Source organism: Echeneis naucrates, chromosome 1 (genome assembly GCF_900963305.1).
Source record: "Echeneis naucrates chromosome 1, fEcheNa1.1, whole genome shotgun sequence".
Lineage (NCBI taxonomy): Eukaryota > Metazoa > Chordata > Actinopteri > Carangiformes > Echeneidae > Echeneis > Echeneis naucrates.
In genome coordinates this window covers 22,392,731-22,411,958 of record NC_042511.1, presented here as the reverse complement: position 1 = coordinate 22,411,958, position 19,228 = coordinate 22,392,731, and the positions used below count along the sequence as shown (strand labels likewise).

Below are 19,228 nucleotides of genomic sequence, written 5' to 3'. Positions count from 1 at the left end.
GTTTCAATTAGATTTCCTTTCAAGTGATTCATTTTGAGCAAAAATCAACACAGAATTTGCTGCATTCTTCAGCAATTGTTGCAAGAAATCAATATGTTGGCAACAATGGAGTTCACACTGGGTCAAGTCTTGATAACAGCTGCCTTTCACTGTTGAATGCAAATGTGACCTTTTGAAATGGCAGGTCACACTTTTATCCCAGTTTCTTTATCTAATCACCTGAATGGACATGTAGTCAGTGTAAAATCCACAACTTCCTTTCATGTAAATATTCGCCTTCTCCTTGTTTGAAAGAGGCCTCAAGTATCCACCCCAACTTCTGCAAGTTTCTGGAGAAACTAACTAATGTCAACTAATGTTGGTTGAAGTCGGCTTTACAAAGCACTTTGGCACGCTCCAGAGACCTATCAGTCAGCCTAACAAACCACATATCTCACTGTGGCCACTCTCTTGCAAACACAGAGGAAGATCTTACGCTTGTATCCACAGCGATGAATTGAATCACCAGACAACCTGTCGTCAGCTCTTCTATCCCTCTCCTGTTACAGCTCTCCACAGCTGAATTGCATCCAACATCAGGCAGCATGGGTTAGGGTTAGGGTTATGGGCCATGAGAACTTCTGGTTATTAACCAATTCATCAGCTCATGTGACACAAAGTCTTAATGAGCGTCATCTTAAAGTGTAGACTGGTGACTGGGAAGAGCCAAGAAAAGAAATTACAGGTGGACATTGAGACAAGGGCCAAAAAGGTTTAGGACTGAAACTGTAATATTCATTATCAGTGTTACATGTATCATTATCCTCTTTTTGAGGTTAGTGGCTTCCATCCATCTTCTACTGCTTTTCCATTTCGGGTCTTGGGTGGTGCTGGAGCAAATCCCAGCCCACGTTGCAAGCGAGGGCATGGTCACCCTGGACAGGTCGCCAGTCCCTCACAGGGCCAACATACAAAGACAATCAACCACTCACAATCACACCTACGGACAATTTAGAGTCACCAGTTAACCTAGACATGCATGTCTTTGGACGGTGGGAGGAAACCGGACTACCTAGAGGAAAGCCATGGGGAGAGCATACAAACTCTGCACAGGAAGGCCCCAGGCCAGGGAACCGAACCCACGACCTTCTTATCGTGGAGGAATCCACCATAACCACTATGCCGCCATGCTGCCTGTCAGTGGCTTGATCTTACGAATAATCATATTACCAAAATCATGTATTTAAGATAGACTTAAATTATAAAAGTGCCTAATTCACCTTTGAGAATCTAGTAGGTGTTCAGATTTGTTTCTGCAAAAAAAAAAAAAAAAAAAAAAAAAAAAAAAAACCACAACTGATGACTATCAAGTAAAATAACTAGATCATGTTAAGAAAATAGTGTTTTCTACCTTATTGGGAACATTTAACAAAATCAAGACAATGACATCCAGCTTGGGAGTTAAGTCTTGGTTGCCTCTTTTTGATGAGAACACAGGTGCCATTTTTCTAATGCAAACATAGCAGTAGACACATACAAGGTTAATGGTTGCTTTATTGAATTCCCACAATTGCATTATCAGCAGAACTACAGCAACACAGTATTTGGAAAGTGCAGAAAAGGTAAACAATTTGAGCACAGCCTAGACATACAGTACTAGTCACCCTGCACTGCACAACAACAACCCAACATACAGATGCTCTCAATCTGGACAGTCCCTATCTTGATTGGAAATTTTCAATTGTTTGTGTTTGACTACAGCATTTGTGCTTTGGTAGCCTGTCCAAGAGAAAACTTCAATTTCTCGAAAAATGCCAAAACACCCAAGAACATGACTGAAAAGGTTGTGTGTATGCTCCAAACAATGGTGAAATTATTCCTACGGATTCATTTGGGCTCTTCTCAGGAATGTCAGATTGTTACAAGCTCGACCACACAGCAACCGAAGGCATTCCAACAAACAGGCACAAAGTTTCCCATCTCCTTCACATTATTATTGGCACAGAAGGTATTTAAGCATTGGTCATTTGACACAGACACAACAGTGGTTGCATACAAAAAAAAAAAGGAAAAAAAAGTTGCAAAAAGATAAATACACATGCTCACAAAGCAGTAGTGAGATCTGACTTCATGTTATACAGTTTCACTGCTAAAGAATACCACATAGAAAGATTTGGGCAAGCTTGTATCAGATAGTGATAGAAGAAAATCTTTGTGTGTGTTTGTGTGGAAGTGTGCTAATGCTAAGGAACCCTTTGTTCATGAGACGAGAGTTCAGTATATGGAAACAACATGTGCTTTATAGTGCATAGTGTCTGCAGATGTATGTGTTTACAGGTCCGTCTGGGTGCCTGCTGATTGCGTTGTCATGTGAACGCACCAAGACATTTTGGTTTTCGATTTGGTTCTATTTGCAACCAAATATTTAACTGTGGCAGAAAGCCACTGCAGAGAAACGAACTTCACCTTGCTCTCTTTCCACGAATCCACGACACACTTTGGCTGCATCCTGGATAATATTAAGGAAAAAGTGAGAAGGAAGTGAGATATGTCTACATATCCACAATATTTCATAAAAATATTGCACATTTCAATTGGAAAGCAAAGATTTTAAACTGAAATTCTAAACTTTTAAGATCTTGTTCAAGTAAATCCCTCAAAACTTTGAGTTTCATAAAGTTCATAGGCCTGAATATTATCAGTCAATACTAGTGCTGTAATGTAAAGCTTGATGTCAAGAAATGAATTCATAAATCATAAGATTTTTTTTTTAAACTTACACTGTTCACACTGAGTAAAACAAGTGTTTTAAGTAAATACTTGTCGACACCTGTAGTTCCCAAAATATCAAATAGCTGACATATCAACAGAACAGCTATATCAGCCTCATTGGATACTTCTGGTTTTGGATTTAGGCCATCGTTGTTTTAAGCAAGACCAGTCATTTCATTCTGCATTTTCATCACTAATGCAGGTGGAGCCCTCTTGTGGTAGCTCGATGTGATGAGCAAAGTGTGGCAAGTGTGGCTCCTAAATATTTGTGCAGCACATGACTAAATTATGACTATGGGAACCTTTGTTTTTTGGTCAGATTTATTGGGTTTTTCCTTTAGAGCGTTATATGTTAAATACCCGAGATTCAACAAAGAAATTAAATTTGGCTTGAAACCATGCTAAAACATGACTGGAAGGGAAAAACTATTTCTTGAAATCTTATTTTTTCATGACTCCTACTAATATTTCAGAGAATATATTAGCCAGGCTTATTGATTCAGTCAAGACACTTGGGAACAGCCAATCCCTATTTCAGTTTGATACCACAACTCAGACAATTTCTATAAAAAGGTATTTTGGGAAAGTGCTTTAACATACCACTACGAAGGATTCATCTTTGGTGGCTCCGTGGTTCACTGGTCCATTCATTCTTCCATCTGAAAAAAAAAAAAAAAAAAAAACCAACAAGCAGCATGGTTTAGAATCCAATGACTCTATCCAGTGGAAAATCCATATAAGAATATATGTGGTGTGTAGACAGGCTTACCAAATTCATAAAGTTGTCCATTTACATTGACAAAGGTGATAAAGTGGAAGTTGATCTTGTCCGCTTCTGGCTGTGAAAGTTGAGATATGCCAAAAATAAATCAAAATAAATTTTGTGATACCAAAAAAAAAAAAAAAAGAAAGAAAAAAAAAAAGCTTTAGAAAAGACAAGAAATGTAAGCAAATATATGCCATCAACACAACACCTTTTTTACATGCAAAGTGTTTCATCTCGCCTGTACCCAAACGCCAGCTCATGCACTGGCTATCAAGAGAGCAAAAACATGCACATGGACAGACAGAGATGAAACTTAAATCAAACTTTCATCAAGTAATTATTCAACATAATCCTTTTTCCAACTCTCAGGCTTATCATTAAACATGTATGGAAATACAAATGGATTGCATTAATCTGTGACAGGAAGACTGACCTGTCTCATATGAATAGGTTCAACATGAATCACTCAGTAAGAGGACCTGCCCCTGTCTGAAAATGTCCATTAGCTATTAGCAGCCGTAGATGTTGTGTAAGTATCTCACCCTACATTGGCCCTGTACTGCCACTTCATCATGAGCCTCACGGATTGCCTGGAGAGGAAAATTCAGAACACATTCAATAAATCTAAGACAGATCAGGTTATTTAAATGTTTTAATGGCAAAACTTTGAATCAGTGATGTGCCCCCCCCCCAAAAAAAAAGGTAATTATTTAAAATAAAAATAAAAATAATAAAAAAAATAAATAAATAAATCACATGTTGCTACCGATGATCAAATTATTATTGTTAGGGAAAATTATTTTGCAGTGTCTGGTGCCACCAAGTGGTTTTAATATAACATGCACGTTATGCAACAGAACCAGGAACTCTGGTTCATTCAATTTTTTTAAATGATCATGATGATGATGATCATTCTCTGAGATATGACATGCACAGGCACATTTTAAGTATGGGTGATATGCTGAGTTGTTTTATCAATATTTTATACATGTATTATTTTCTTATTTAAAAACAGAAAGCACAGATACAAGCAAAAGCTTAGTGGCAAAGTAGCATTTCAATAATGATAGACATTTTCAGTCTACTCAAGGCAACAGTGAAACTTTATTCATTAAATAGTAAGCAGTAAAGAAGTGTTACCTGGTTCTTCTCCAGATGTTTGGCACGGTCATTGGCAGACATGTTTGCAGTCTCATCTAGAAACTTCTTCAGGGCAGAGCCAGTATCTGAAAACAATAAGCACAACATTATCTTAATCAACAATAAATGTAATTTATTCATATTAAGCTGTTTCACATAAATTGCAAAGCCAAATCACCTCACCATAAATTCAATGAAAACTGTAAGTAAGAAAATGTGTGGCATAACCAATTTGATGATGCACTTAATTTCTATTTCCAGGGAAAAAAAATAAAAAATAAAGTGTAAATATTTGAAAACATGGATCCCCAAAACAAGAATAAGTCCAAAATCTGTGACAAATTCAAAAACAAACAACAAATCTAACTCGTTTTATTTTCAACCTCAGTTATAAGTGATGCAGACTTGAGTAACAATGTTAGGCTTGTTTTACAAATGACTATTAGTTATTGTTCTTACTATTGCACCAGTATGTATTCCAACTTCTTCCACTCACCAAAAGTCAGTTTGCTTTTGTTGTTGGCCACTGCATGCAGCAGGGCAATAGTGCCACAGGAATTGACCACTGTCTGTTTCAGGAAATAAACCTCTGCATTTTCTGCAACCTTGTCTGCCTGCTGCTGTCTGAAAGACTCATGCTGCCATAAACACACACACACACACACAAAAAAAAAAAAAGGCACACACACGCATGATTGTTATCTGCTTGTGAGAACAATATGAGCAGCCTATTCTGCCATTTAAAATATGGAAATGAATCAACAACAGAACTGGAAACAGGAATGAACCCAAATATTAAGACAGAATAATTATCCCATTTTCTCCATTCAACAATCATTGCAAATACAGGTGCAAACAAAAATTTCATAATCTGTCAATTTGTTGATTATTTTTTGACCAACTGATTCAGTATTTGGTTGTTTGGCCAATATAACACCAGTAACCAGTTTCATGTGTCATTAAGTATTTAACGCAATAAAATGTTTAGAAAACTACTTAGAAAAATCAAGAGAATGCTTTGCAAAAGTAGTAGTAGTAATAGTAATAATAATAATAATAATAATAATAATAATAATAATAATAATAATAACAATAATAACAACAACAACAACCATCATCATCATCTATCAGTTATTTTCCTGTTGCTTGTTTCAACTGTAGGAGTTAATGATGATTGACAATACATTGACAATATAAACTGCATTTCAAGATGCCACCTTAACTTGTGGGGGGGAAAAAACAAACAAACAAAAAAAAAAACCGCTGAGCATTTTTCACTATTTTCCAACATTTCATAGACAACTTGATGAATTGATTAACTGGACAAAAAAAAAAAAATATAATATATATATATATATATTAGCTCAGCTTATGAACCGAACAGTAAGAAGAAAGGGTAAGTATATGCTGAATCACTTCCTCAGCCTCCCAGTGTTGCATCCTTCTCCCTCTCCATGCCCTCCCTCCATCTCAGCCTCACCCCACCCCAGACAGCCTGTATGACCGACTCACCCCACCCTCGGTTACCACCCCACCTCCTCCTCCTCCTCCTCATCATCATCATCACCTGTTGTGTCAGGGGGAACAGCAGCATCAGGGCACAGCACGGTTTGGGGACAGCGGAGAGCTGCTCCCCCTCCAACCCGAGCACATCCACGAAGCGCCAGCTCTCACCCACACCGAGCTTGCTCATCATCTGAAACACACACAAACATAAAAATAAAGATTGTTTTCGTAGATGGTGACAGCATCGCCTCCTCCGGCCCCCCATGAGTCAGGAAAAGATGCTGCGTTGTACCGCTCAGTAGGACCACACCCTTCAGTCCAGACATCCGGCAGGTCCACCAGGACTCTGCCGCCCCCTCCTCCTTTTCATATTACTGCCACAATTTTATGCCCCTCGGATAATGAAAGGCACCACCGTGTCCGTTTTAACACGGGGGCTGCTGCCTGTAAGCCTTACAGGCAGCTTTAGCGGTCTAACTTACCCGTTAGTTAAAAACAACATGTCGCCTTAACGGCCGGTGTTTGTGACCCACCTTGTTTAGCATCTGAAAGCACATAAACAGAAATGGTGGATGAGTTTAGCACCTGTGGAAACGGTATTTTTTATTTATTCATTTACGTTGCTAAACGCAGTTAAGTCCCTACCTCGGGATTGATCTCCATCGCGGTCCACTCCATTTTTAGGCAGGTTTATCGGTGATTTTGTGCAGCTTGTGTCCGTCGGGCTAGCAGCTGTCAGCAGGTGGAACTTACACGGCGTCCCAGCACTTGAAGCCGCCGGCCGTACCATCTTACCGGCGGACGAGGGGGGGAGGAGGAGCGGGCTCTTATCAAATTGCAGGTGGTGCTCAAAATATAGCCGTGTTATACAGAGATATAAAATATCATCATCTCTAGTTTATACCACTGGCGTACTGAGAAAGATAACAGTAGATGTGCTTTGGAAAGATAGATTGTGCACCTTTAAAAGCAGATTCCCTTAAGACTCCCTGCCTTGGTGCACGGCGAACACATGTGTGTGATATGTGTGTTTGGTTGGCACATTGTATAATGAAGCATGTTTTTGTTTGAAAAATTATTCAAATGTAATGTTTACATTCATAATTACCACATATAGACCATATGATAGGCAGGACATTGTGGCGAGACTTCAACTAAAAATTACAAAATCTCCATATGGCCGGATGTGCCAAAACACATCTGTGGTGACAAACCAGAAAGAGCTGTGTCTTTATTTAAAGTAGATTTAAGTTACATCACACTGCAGAATGAGTCAGGTCAAATCATGTTCTCTCCAGAAAGAAAGGTGAGAGGTATTTATCTGAGTTTAAAGATTACACTGCCACACTCGCAGTTTAAAGATAGCCTCGATGCATTAATCATTTCTAACTGGACCACGTTATTCATATATATTAATTGTAGACACACAGCAAAAACTATGACACTTTTATGTAAAATTTCTCTATAGCATAAAGGTCGATCTCCAGGAGCATCTAAGTCACAAACCTTTGGGTTCAGACAGGCGATGTGTTTGAAACATCCTGCGAAGAACTACATATAATTTAAAGTACCACAAACTGCAGTTGCCAAGTTTCACTGTAGGGTGCTGCTATTGTGCCAGTAATTATACATTTTCTGTATTTAGAGCATGAAGCACAGTTGTAAAATTCATATTTATTATTCTGAGGTATTCACAGTTTGTGAGCATTTGAGGGACACTGCCTACAGTTTCACAGCTTCACAGCTTCACAGTTTCACAATTTCAGGCTGGTTAGTTGCCATCACTTGTGGTTTCTGACAGGGTGTTATTAAATTGTGTGTCCTGTTTTCCCACTTTTTTTGCACCTGTATTTTAATTTTGGTTCCTGTCTGTTTTGGTGGGATTTAAAGTGTATAAGTGCATACATCCTCTCTTTGCATGGGAGTCTCTCTTTGTCCTAAGTATTTTACTTTGACAATGTGGCTTTCCACTTTTTATCCTCTTGGTGGCACTAGAGGTTACACTCTTAGGTCCCTATTGTTTCATGACACTCTGTAAACAATACCATTGACAACATAACTTCAAAGGCTTTGCAGATAGCTGTGGCTTCACCACACTACTATTCACATTCTCTCTTCATCAAAAAAGCAAAAACGAAAACACACTTCTTCAACATGAAGGTGTAGCAGGTGAAAATAAATGTGATCAGGTCGTCATGTATACTTTAAAAACAATTTTCTATGATGTCATGTATCAAATGTGTCACAAGGCCTTTTTCAAAGTGGATAGTAGTTAGTAGTAGTCGTGGATAACAGTCCTGTTTTAGTCATGCAGATTGGTCTTTGGAAATATGTGTTAATCACGTGTAAGAAGATAACAAGAAGATATAAATCATACACAATTTGTGGGTGTGTTTGTCTAAGGTGATCATGTTCATGAGACTGTGAGTGAGGCTGCCTGTGGGCTGATGGGTTCATAGGTCAGAGGGACATGGGTAGCTCAGGATTTATGGTGTCTCCATTTGTCTGAGTATTAAAATTATATATTTATAAGCTGGTGTAAAAAGACGCAAACACCAGTGAGGTAGTTCTCCATCAAATTACATTAGAAGAAAAGTGAGATAAGAACTCTTATTTATGTCTGTCGGGGGTGTAGGGGTGAGGACTCAGATGCAGGAGACGCAGATGAAGATAAAGATAAAGATACAAAAAGTGACAATGTACTGTGATCTACATGTGCAATCTCAAACAAATTATGTGTGAATGTGCTTGAATTCTAAATGTGTGAGTATAGTGGACACTCACATCTTACATTTTCAACATTTTTTTTTGTGTGTGTGTGCATGTGTGTGTGTCAAAATAGTTGCAGACTCTCTGGAAATGATCATCTGTGAGACAAAGTAGATAATGAATTAAAATTGAAAACATGCTAATTTGAGCAAAACCAAATTACTCCATAAAGTAGAGCATTTTAATATGTTTTAACAACTTTGGAAAATAAGTTTCATGTATTGTTTTTCCAAAAGTCTTTCTAGAAAAGTTATTTTCTGGGAATTCAGAATTTAAATTAGCCTAATTTTTATTAGATCACATACATAGTCTCTTTGTTAGTTGATAATTGATCGGCAGGATTGAGTTCACTTTATTTGGTAAAATGTTGACAGGGACTTTAGATTCCACACATGCCAAAGTAAAAGGCAACAGAATGGACAGCATTGTTGGTATGAACAATTGAAATCAATATATTTTTATGGTCACATTGTTCATTGAGTTGGCCCGTGCTGTGAAAACAGATAACCTTTAAACTCTTGTAAAGGTTGATGTTATTAAAATTTGGTCTGAATTCGTGGGCAGTTCCTGGTGTTAAAGTTGATGAATATTTATTTTACATATAATTATTATATCTACGAGTTGTTACGTTGCCATTATTTTAATCTTTAAATCACAATTTCTTTTATAAACCAGCATTAGTTGAGGGAAGTGCGTCGCCCACTAGTATCAGTAACAGATTATTACCTCAGGTGAAGTTCAGTTCAGCCGTTAGATATCTAGAAACACTGGTGTTGTCTTTGATTACAATTTCAGTGAAATCACAGACATAATCCAGTGCTTTTACTTTGGGATGCATCTCTCTTCTGGACTTGATTTTTATTTCTCATCTCATTTATCTTTCAGAAGAAAACGCCCAAACTAAAGCAAACATTACCCACCGATCATTGTGGTCTTGATGTATTTGCACTGTGAATAATTACACCCTGTAGTTGTATCAATAAAAGCAATCTAGAACTTGTTATTGTGAGCACAGCGTAGAGAGACCATCATGTTTTAATCGTCAAGTCCCAATCAGCCATGACAGATAAATCAGCATATCTAATAATAAGACCCTGAAATATAAAGCAGCTTGTTTTAAAGTTAAAATCTGCACTTTTGTTTTCCCAACAGTCTGTATCACCATGGACCAGCTGACCTCTGTTCACTCCTCTGCTATGGAACACCCAAAAATGACTTATTTATTTTTTAACGACATTTCCCAGAGTGCTTTGGGGCAGGGCTGTTCCACATCGGGGTGTGGCGCACGCTCGCGCACGCGTCACCTACTCACGCGCAGAGAGTTTTTCCGAGTGGGCTTCCTCCGTCCGTCGTTCTGCTCTTCTCTTTCTCTTCTGACCGGCTCCCTCAGAGGCTCTGCTCTCCGACAGCTCCGCGGTAAGTCCTCCCCTGCAGAACGGCCTTCTACACTCCTCAGCCGGGGTCCACCGAGCTTTGACAGCAGCTGCTGGAGTAGGAGGGAATGACACTGTTCAGAAACCAGTGAAGTTTAAAGTAGCTCCTATTTCTTATTTATCTTCTCTCTTCAACAGATTTTCCTTTTCTACCGTCGAATAAACTTTGAAGACTGGAAATGGTGAGTCACTTTCACTTCGTTTCACTTCTCATCTGCAAAGGAACACGGAAAAAAAATTCTTTGCTTTAAAGACTATGAAAATAAAACTTCTTGTTGTCTTTGTGAAAACAAAAAACAGCAACAAACCGTTATTTATGCAAATGTGTGACTCACAGCTGTTTTTATTCGTGAACTTCCAAGACAACGCCCACTTTATTCCACATTATATAATACCCAGATTTGATCTTGCCTGTGACAATAAGTCAGTAAAAGTGGGATACATGTTCACTCCTGATAAAACCCTCACCCTAAATCATCTTTCCTATTTACATTTAACTGAACAATGTGTTTAATCATTAAGTTGGTCAATGACAGCAGGATGTGGAAGTTAAACTATGCACATGCAGCAGAACATACTAGAGGTAGTTTGTTATTTTGTGTCTTTTGTCAAATGGACTCACTTAGCAATCAAAATTTCCACTTTATTAAGCTTTAAATGTGTATCTGTGTGTCAGTGAGGGCCAATTACAAGTCAACACCCTAGTTTGTCCTTTGTTACTTTCAAAGATAGTTTTTAGTGTTAGATTTTTCAGTAGATGAGGTCTTTTAGTTGTGATTGTTGCTACTAAAAGGATAGAGTGCATTGCATTGCATCAGAAAGGCTCCTGGTAAGTTAAAAAAAAAAAAAAGTGTGTATGTGTGCATGTTTTTGTGGCTGCGGACAGTCTTCGTTTGGGGAAGTTGGGAAGTTTAGTGTATGACTCATATGGGCTGTATTCCATATTCCAGAGTTGAGTGGGACGCTGTGTCTCTCCACCTCTCTCTTGGTTTAATACACCCATTTCCACAGCTAGTCTGGAGTTTAAAGCTGCCCTCCCTCTCTTAAAGGGGAATCACTTCTCTTTTTCTCTCTCTCTTTGGATTTCAGGGTGGAGAATTGTTCCGTCACCATAAAAACAGTGACTGTGTGTTGATGATGGTGATTGGCTATCAAGATGTTACACAGCTGCAGTCTGATTATAAACCAAACTCTACTTTAGTATTTTCACCTCAAATTTAAATCTGTTGGTCGTCTGTTTTTGTCATCAAATTCAGTGAAAAGACAAAAAGCAATAATTAACTGATCTTACTAACAAGTGCTGCCAATGGTGTATAATATTCCTTTGTATCTAGAGCTTCATTGTCAGACAAAAACTATTCAAAGAAATCAGTGAGCCAGGCAATGACACTGGGTGAAATGATTAAAGATGCTACCGTTTCACACACACGGTGCACTTCCCTGAAAGTGTAAATAATCATTTACACCAGTATTTCAGTTTTTTTAAAACAAAAAATAATCCCAGTCAAATACACATTCTAAAGAATACACTGCCACAGGAAAGCTATTGTGTCCTTTTTGTGATGGATTCAAAAACTGTTTCGTAAAAACAGCTTTTGTACCATGGCTACAGGATTTTTGAAATCTTTAGGTCATAAGTTCAGCAGCCTTACTACATCCCTGATTTGCAGGGAACCAAAACTGAGAGAAAACTTTCTGTTCATTTGTAATATTTTTCGGACTATCTTCCATTTAAAGTCTGATGTGTTTTTTCCACCTTGTCACTTTGTTAAATGCCATCTGCTCCCATCCCGTCATTGAAGAACACACATTTTATATAAATGTAAATATTTACGAGATATGTCCCCTCCTTCACTGAGAAATCCATTATCAGCTTGTAATTGTATTCCTTCATGTTCTCCTCTGAAAATTGTCAACATTAAAGACACTGAGTTTAAGTATTTTGGTTTACACAATTCCTAAGTGGGGAAAAAAAATCACGATCAGAACACGATCTCTAAGTTCTCATCACAGTCACAGTCTTGCTTGTAGTTACAGTCATGGTACAAACAGGAACACTAACCCATTACCTTTAAGCAATATTTGTTCACAATAAGAAAATGATTAACCGGCACCAGCTTTGTGAGTAATATTCATAGTCAAGTTTTGAAATATTGGCAGTAATAATAGAGGCAACAGTTGAGCATTATATGGCAGGATGACAGGAGACTTCCTCTCATATAAACCTGACTACATGGGCTGTATAAACTCTCCATAGTAACCAAGGTCCATAAATGTAGAAGGGAAGTGATAAGACCACTGTCTGCGCTGTAAGCAGCAACCACTTGACATGATGCCTCACCTCAGTCATGTCTCAACTAGCTCCACAGGACTCAGCTATAAGGGCTAAAATCCAAGTCTTACATTCCAGTGGAAATGATTTACATTACGTTGTGCTGTTGCCTAAACATTTTCTTGTTTGTCTAATCAGCCATTGGCGGGGTATGTTGATTGTGATGATGGGTGTGTTTATGGAAAAAAAAAAGAGGAAAGCTCGTGGATGTTTCGGCATTTCTTCCTCGGGAAGAACACTCAATCCTGGATTGTTGGATTTTCAAGACTAATTGCAGAGACTTTGCCGTGCTTTTCCTCTCCAAACATTTCTGCCCCGCAAATGGTGGGAGTGGCCATTTGGCTATTTCATTGTTGTTGCTTCCAAGTTTCAGGGAGTGCATGTATAGACTAGAGCATCTGCACAGGACTAAAATGTATCAAAATTGATCTTTGAGTTAATATTTTTTCAGCCTTATCACAGTCCTAAAGCCTTCAGGCTGCTGCTGCTTTTTATTAGTTCCACACTCAGAAATGATTAGCCAGGTAAACAGACTGAGCAGACCTTTCATTTCACTTTACCCATCACATTAGACTCACTAAACAAACATGAGATATGGGTGGCAGTTTAAAGGCTTAAAGGATGGTGTGGGAACATGCTTTCAATTAAATGGTTATGTGTGAGTAACTGCTCAGTTTAAGTGCATCTTGGAGCAGAAAATCTAATCAAAACCAGATAGTTTCCTACAAATGATATTCTTACAGTATATTCTGCACTTTTATAAAGAGGAAATGTTTTTGATTAGGATGCGTCAAGTCAAATCTGACATGTTCGAAAATATTTATCAAGGATATTGTGTAATGCTCCTGTGCTCATTGTTTTTGTGGCAGGCCAGCAGAGGAACTGTGAAAGCCAGTGGGAACTTCAATGCCAGTGCGGATGCTGAGGTCCTGCACAAGGCCATGAAAGGGCTGGGTAAGCTGTGTGTGTCTGTGTCTATGTATCTACTATCAGCACTGCATCTTCTGTCAGGCTGATGGCACACCAGTCGGCAGGTCTCCTCCAGCAGACCAATGAGAGAGTGTTATTTGAGCAGTTCCTGCCTGAACATTTACTGTGGTAGTGTCCGAGGTCTGTGTTTAGCACCGCCCAGCCGGCAGTGAGTCATAAACACATGAGCACAGTGTTGAAACATGAGACTCGACACAGAGAGCAAACACACATGCTGTTCATATGTATTAAGATTGTAATCATGAGTCTCAAGAGTCATGTCTATGTAATGTATACATCACGTGAGACTAATTAAAAAGAAGAGCAAACACACGCTGTTTGTTGCCATAGGGACGGACGAGGACACCATCTTGCAGCTGTTGACGGCTCGTAGCAATGCCCAGAGGCAGCAGATCAAGGCCACCTACAAAACTCTGTTTGGAAAGGTTGGAACTTCCTAACAATCATGTGCTCACACACGACATCATGGCACTAGCCTGAAGGACTCACATAACAGTCAACACATCATCTAAACTCTTGTTGAGACATAATGTTTAAACCTGTTGCAAACCGTCATCTCCTTCTGTAATCTGGATCCCACTTTAAAACGGTAGAAAACTGTCTCCTGAAGTCCAGGGTGACTCCCTTCATTTTCGTAGTGTTTGGTGAGAGGTTGGTCACTGAACACCATGTTGTCAGTTGTCAGTCCTATACATAAGAATTACTGAAAGATAATAAACATTACGAGATTACGAGTAATTAATAGAAATCCCTTAAAAGTGAAAACATCTCTAACTGTTTTGCTCATTTACACACAACAAACTGAAATCTCTTTTCAATGATATAAAAAACCCCATTTAACTGGACTTATGAAGCCACGGCTATGGAACGTTTTTGAAGGGCCCGAGTGTCAAAAATTGGTTAAGCTTTCCACTTTAAACCCACTCGATACTCACCACCTCCACTCCAGTGAGTCATCACTATTACAAATTAGTCATTACTGCAGCTTCATTTCGTATGAATGACATGGCAGGGTTACATAGCAACCATAACCAACAATCGACAGGCACCAACCATAACATTACTGCAGAGACGTTCTGCCACACATTTATGCTGCACATGAAATAACAAAAAAAAAAAACGTTTTTTTTTTCTGCATGACAGGATCTGGTCAGTGACCTGAAGGGAGAGCTTGGAGGCAAATTTGAGACCCTTATTGTGGCTCTGATGACTCCACCCATCACTTACGATGTGACATCTCTTCGCAATGCCATCAAGGTTGGTGGTCCAGTTACCAGACAGACAGGAATGACAGAGACAGATACAGCTGCTGGGAAGTCAAGTGTCCAGTTTGTGATTTTTGACTCTCTTTCACCTGTAGGGGGCAGGAACAGATGAGAAGGTGCTGGTGGAGATTCTTGCCTCCAGGACACCTCAGCAGGTGAAGGACATCATCGCTGCTTACAGACAGGGTAACACACACACACACCATAAACATGTTGCTGTTTATTTTGCAGTTTTAGTTCAACTTTTCATTATCAGTAATTGTCAATGAGAGAAAGGAACAAAAGATTCAATAAACTTTCGTGATATTTTAATACTGATGGCACTGTTTCCTCAAAGCAAGAAGGTTCTGGGTATGATTCCCAGGCCAATGAAACCCTTTTTTTTCACCGCTAAGACTTTTTGTGTGTTGTGTGGTTTGCCTGTTTCCCTTCAGAGTATGACGACGACCTGGAGGAAGATGTGTCCGGTGACACTTCAGGTCACTTTAAGAGACTCCTGGTTATTCTGCTGCAGGTACATGTCACCCTGCTTTTGCATACAGAAACGGATTATACCAAAGTCAAATTTCCCCACTGAAGAATTGAGATTTAGAAGGTCCTGTCTGTATTGAGACCTTTATTAAAATGGTCATTTATTAATTTGTGTGTAGATTTTGGGTAGATTTTGACCAACTGTTGTATTGATTAAAATGCGTTATCTCTCCTCAGGCAAACAGGCAGAGGGGAATCCAGGAGGGAGATATTGAGAATGATGCTCAGGTGAGTCAGTTGTTCATTGCTGGTCAGTAAATAATTCATCATCTGTCTTTTCAATGGTGCCTTTGTGTTTCTGTCTCAGAGTGTGACTGTCACATGTGTTTGAGGACAGGATCTAAAAGTTGAGCGAGAAAAGAAGAGTGTTTTGTGTATGAGTTGGAAGAGGAGGTGGCAGTTTGTATGGCTCATCTGAAACGATGAAATGATAGTCTTCTGCCCTCTTGAGGAGGGAAGGAGTAGAAAATCCTCTCAAAAGTTTCTCCATTGAAATGAAAAAGACAGACTCTCTTCATGTCATATAAATATAATAAATATATAATATCAATATAATATATAAAATGCTAATTTCTTTGGCTCCATAGATTATCTGGTAATAGCTTGGGAAAGCAGAAAGCACATATTTCTGGATCTCATTTTTTGTTTTTCCTTCTAACAGCCAGAACATTTCACCTCTTTAAGCCTCTAAAATTATCCAGATATAGCAAAGGGGAAAAAAAAAATCGGTCTTTATCACTATCACTGTGTGATCTGTGTGCACGTTTGATCGGTCAACTGTTAATTTCATTTAATTTACTAAATTAAAATAATTTGGTGTAATTTGAACTCCACTAAAGTTGGAGTTCAAATAAGTGACTTTGTGAGCATAGTTTAATTTCTTTAGTGATTTGGAAAACAATGTGTGATGTGTTATATTTTGTGGTTGTAGGCCCTCTTTAAGGCTGGAGAGCATAAGTTTGGCACAGACGAACAATCGTTTGTCACCATCCTGGGCAACCGCAGCGCAGAACATCTTAGGAAAGGTGTGTCTGTGTGACAACAGCAGCAACAATCACAAAGCTCCTGGTGTTATTTAGCAGTTTTATATGTTTTATCAGAGTAATTGTGAACCTTTGTGTTTCAGTGTTTGATGCCTACATGAAGCTGTCTGGATATGAGATGGAAGAGAGCATCCAGAGGGAAACATCTGGAAGCCTCAGAGACCTGCTCCTCGCCGTAGGTATGAAAAAAGTCCAACCTGCGCATTGATTCTGTCTTTATTTCTGGTGACTAAAACCATTTCTAAAATTTGTTGAATGTGATTTCTGTTTTCCCTTTTAAGTGAAGTGTGCCAGGAGCGTTCCAGGCTATTTCGCTGAGACCCTGTACTACTCCATGAAGGTAAAACAACTAAGAACTGAAGGTTTACATTTCTGAGTATCACACTTGGTTTAACCAATTTCTCAGACATCAACCTAATGTTTGTTGTAATGTCATATTTTAATGGCAGCAGAATTTTGATGATGGTTTTATTCAGGGGATTTGTTTAACACCACATCATAAATTATTGTTGAATGGATTTACCAGTTATGTCAAAAGGTCTTTATGAAGTTAATCTTCATATGAATATCTTTAAGTTGCTTGTTGATTTTCTGAATTTATGGGGTTGTTGTTTTTTTTTTTTTTTTTTTTCACAAATGTCATTTTGATGTTTTGTTTTTTTTTTTTTTTTTGTTGTTGTTGGTGGGTTTTTTTTTTTTTACTCAAATTGTCCATTGTTAAAGAAATACTGTTGTTGTTTAAAGTCATTATGTGCTTGTGTGTCTTGCTGCAGGGTGCTGGTACTGACGACAACACCCTGATCAGAGTGATGGCGTCTCGCAGCGAGGTAGACATGTTGGACATCAGAGCTGAGTTCAGGAAGAAGTTTGCCTGCTCTCTGTATTCAATGATCAAGGTATAAAGGCCAATATAATGCACTACACACAATTCCACCAGTAGTCATGGCTCCTTTGTTTTCCTTGTTTAAATGTTACTACCTGTGTGTTTGTTACAGGGAGATACTGGCGGTGACTTCCGTAAAACTTTGCTGCTGCTCTGTGGTGGAGATGATGCGTAACCACGGCAACAAGCGACCACAGGAACCACACCTGAAGTGCCTATTTTTGAAGTTGACCCATTGGGTTAGACAAACAACAAGCTAATGCAAAGTCAAAGTTCATTAAAACAGAACTTGGTTAGGCGTGAGCCAAAGCCCATCAGGTCTTTTAAACTATGATTCCAAATGTAGTCTTGGAAAGGTAGCTAACGTTTTGTTCATGTACAATTAATGCAGCTTTTGGTCAGCTAATATCTTCACTATAACTAATGTTTTATCATCTATGAAGCCCAAGACTTTGACTACATTCGTTTTTGTTTGCACTTTGTATCCCAGAACCAATATGCAATAGTAAATATTTCATTTGATGGAGTGAAAGAGTTTTTTTCTTTTTGTTTATTTACTGACTGACACATCTAGTCTTTTTGATACATGCACTTACCTCACTTGGCCAATAGAGGAAGCTAGAGTTTTAAAAGCAGTTTTAAAAGAGCTGAACTGTGGTATATTAAGCCATTTTAGGGAAACATTATTTGACCCACTAGAACCCACAACTCAGGTCATTTAAACATTGATCTTAAAGACGGATTTAAGACACACATTATTATTATTAAAGACTAATTAGCCAACTAATTAAACTCAGTCTGTTCCAGTGCAAACTGACCTCCATTCAATTATTAAAATGCCTTCAACACACAAATGCATCACTTGTAAAAAAATTAATAATATAATGCAGATAATAAATACTCAGCAGTGTGAAAGGAGCTGCATCCTATTCATACATTTTACTGATTCTTTTCCACTTTTACATTACATACATACAAGTACATTTCTTCAAACTACTTTTAAAAGTTGATCATAATTTCCCACATTTTGCTCCAATACCTCACAGAACTGGTCATTTCTGAGCATCTGTGCCTTGAATCCTGGGTTTACTAACCTCAATGATCAAAGTGTGAAAGCACAGTAAACACCATAAACATTAAATAGGAATTTATACTACCACTTCATAGCACCACAAATTTAGACCAGAATTAATTTAGCTTGGAACATCACCCCCTTTGGTTTTACAGGCATTTCCGCTCCGATGGAGGGATTCTCTTCTGCAGTGTTTTGGTCATTCAGCAGAGCCATTAAAAAGCACCAATTCACTGCCAACATCACAAATAGGAAACTTTTGCTGCTGCATGATTTGCAGAAGCCTCATGAAAAGGTAACTACTGTCAATGGAATCCTATTGATTGTGTGTTGGGTTGAAGTGGGACCTTTATTGCTGAGGTGACATGAATGGTTGCCCCAGAAACAAGCGGCCAATAACGTGGTCTGAATGTCAGGGTGTGGTGTCAGGCCACCTTGAGCCACCTCAAACTCCTCCCCCCTCACTGCTCTGCGTGTTTTGGGTGTTGGAATCTGTGGGTGGGCATGTGTGGGCTTTGCTATGTAGGCCAGATCTGAACTTAGTGGAGCATTGAGCCGTGCTCTGATGTTCTCTTCTTCTGCTGACATTCAGCCCCTCCCTTTCTTCATCACACTGACTGTTGACTTTGCTGTGTTTGTTTTCCAGTAACAGCTACTGTTACTGATGACAAAATTCTCCACTGCATCATTTTGTCTGCAATTGTCTGAAGTTGCAACATATAAAAACCTGCCAAAAGCCAAAACTGA

General features: G+C 38.7%; 2 protein-coding genes across 3 annotated transcripts; one reads left to right on the top strand and one right to left on the bottom strand.

Moving 5' to 3' along the window:
• Positions 1-1,521: 1,521 nt before the first annotated feature.
• Positions 1,522-10,497, bottom strand: uchl1 (ubiquitin carboxyl-terminal esterase L1 (ubiquitin thiolesterase)). 2 transcript variants are annotated; one of them, XM_029500320.1, is made up of 10 exons: positions 10,241-10,497; positions 6,809-6,953; positions 6,697-6,708; positions 6,225-6,353; positions 5,154-5,295; positions 4,658-4,743; positions 4,060-4,107; positions 3,521-3,590; positions 3,352-3,410; positions 1,522-2,488 (listed from the first exon to the last, which is right to left on the bottom strand). In XM_029500320.1, the coding sequence occupies exons 2-10, from the start codon at positions 6,839-6,841 to the stop codon at positions 2,405-2,407; spliced, it is 663 nt and encodes a 220-aa protein (XP_029356180.1). In that variant the 5' UTR covers positions 6,842-6,953; positions 10,241-10,497; the 3' UTR covers positions 1,522-2,404. The 2 variants fall into 2 exon arrangements, with proteins under 2 accessions (XP_029356180.1, XP_029356171.1); XM_029500311.1 differs by lacking the exon at positions 10,241-10,497 and having other exon boundaries at positions 6,809-7,157.
• Positions 10,237-17,936, top strand: anxa5b (annexin A5b). Its single transcript, XM_029500297.1, has 13 exons — positions 10,237-10,348; positions 10,504-10,547; positions 13,567-13,651; positions 14,018-14,112; positions 14,831-14,944; positions 15,048-15,138; positions 15,387-15,466; positions 15,661-15,711; positions 16,415-16,508; positions 16,610-16,705; positions 16,808-16,866; positions 17,300-17,422; positions 17,522-17,936. The coding sequence occupies exons 2-13, from the start codon at positions 10,545-10,547 to the stop codon at positions 17,582-17,584; spliced, it is 954 nt and encodes a 317-aa protein (XP_029356157.1). The 5' UTR covers positions 10,237-10,348; positions 10,504-10,544; the 3' UTR covers positions 17,585-17,936.
• Positions 17,937-19,228: the final 1,292 nt, after the last annotated feature.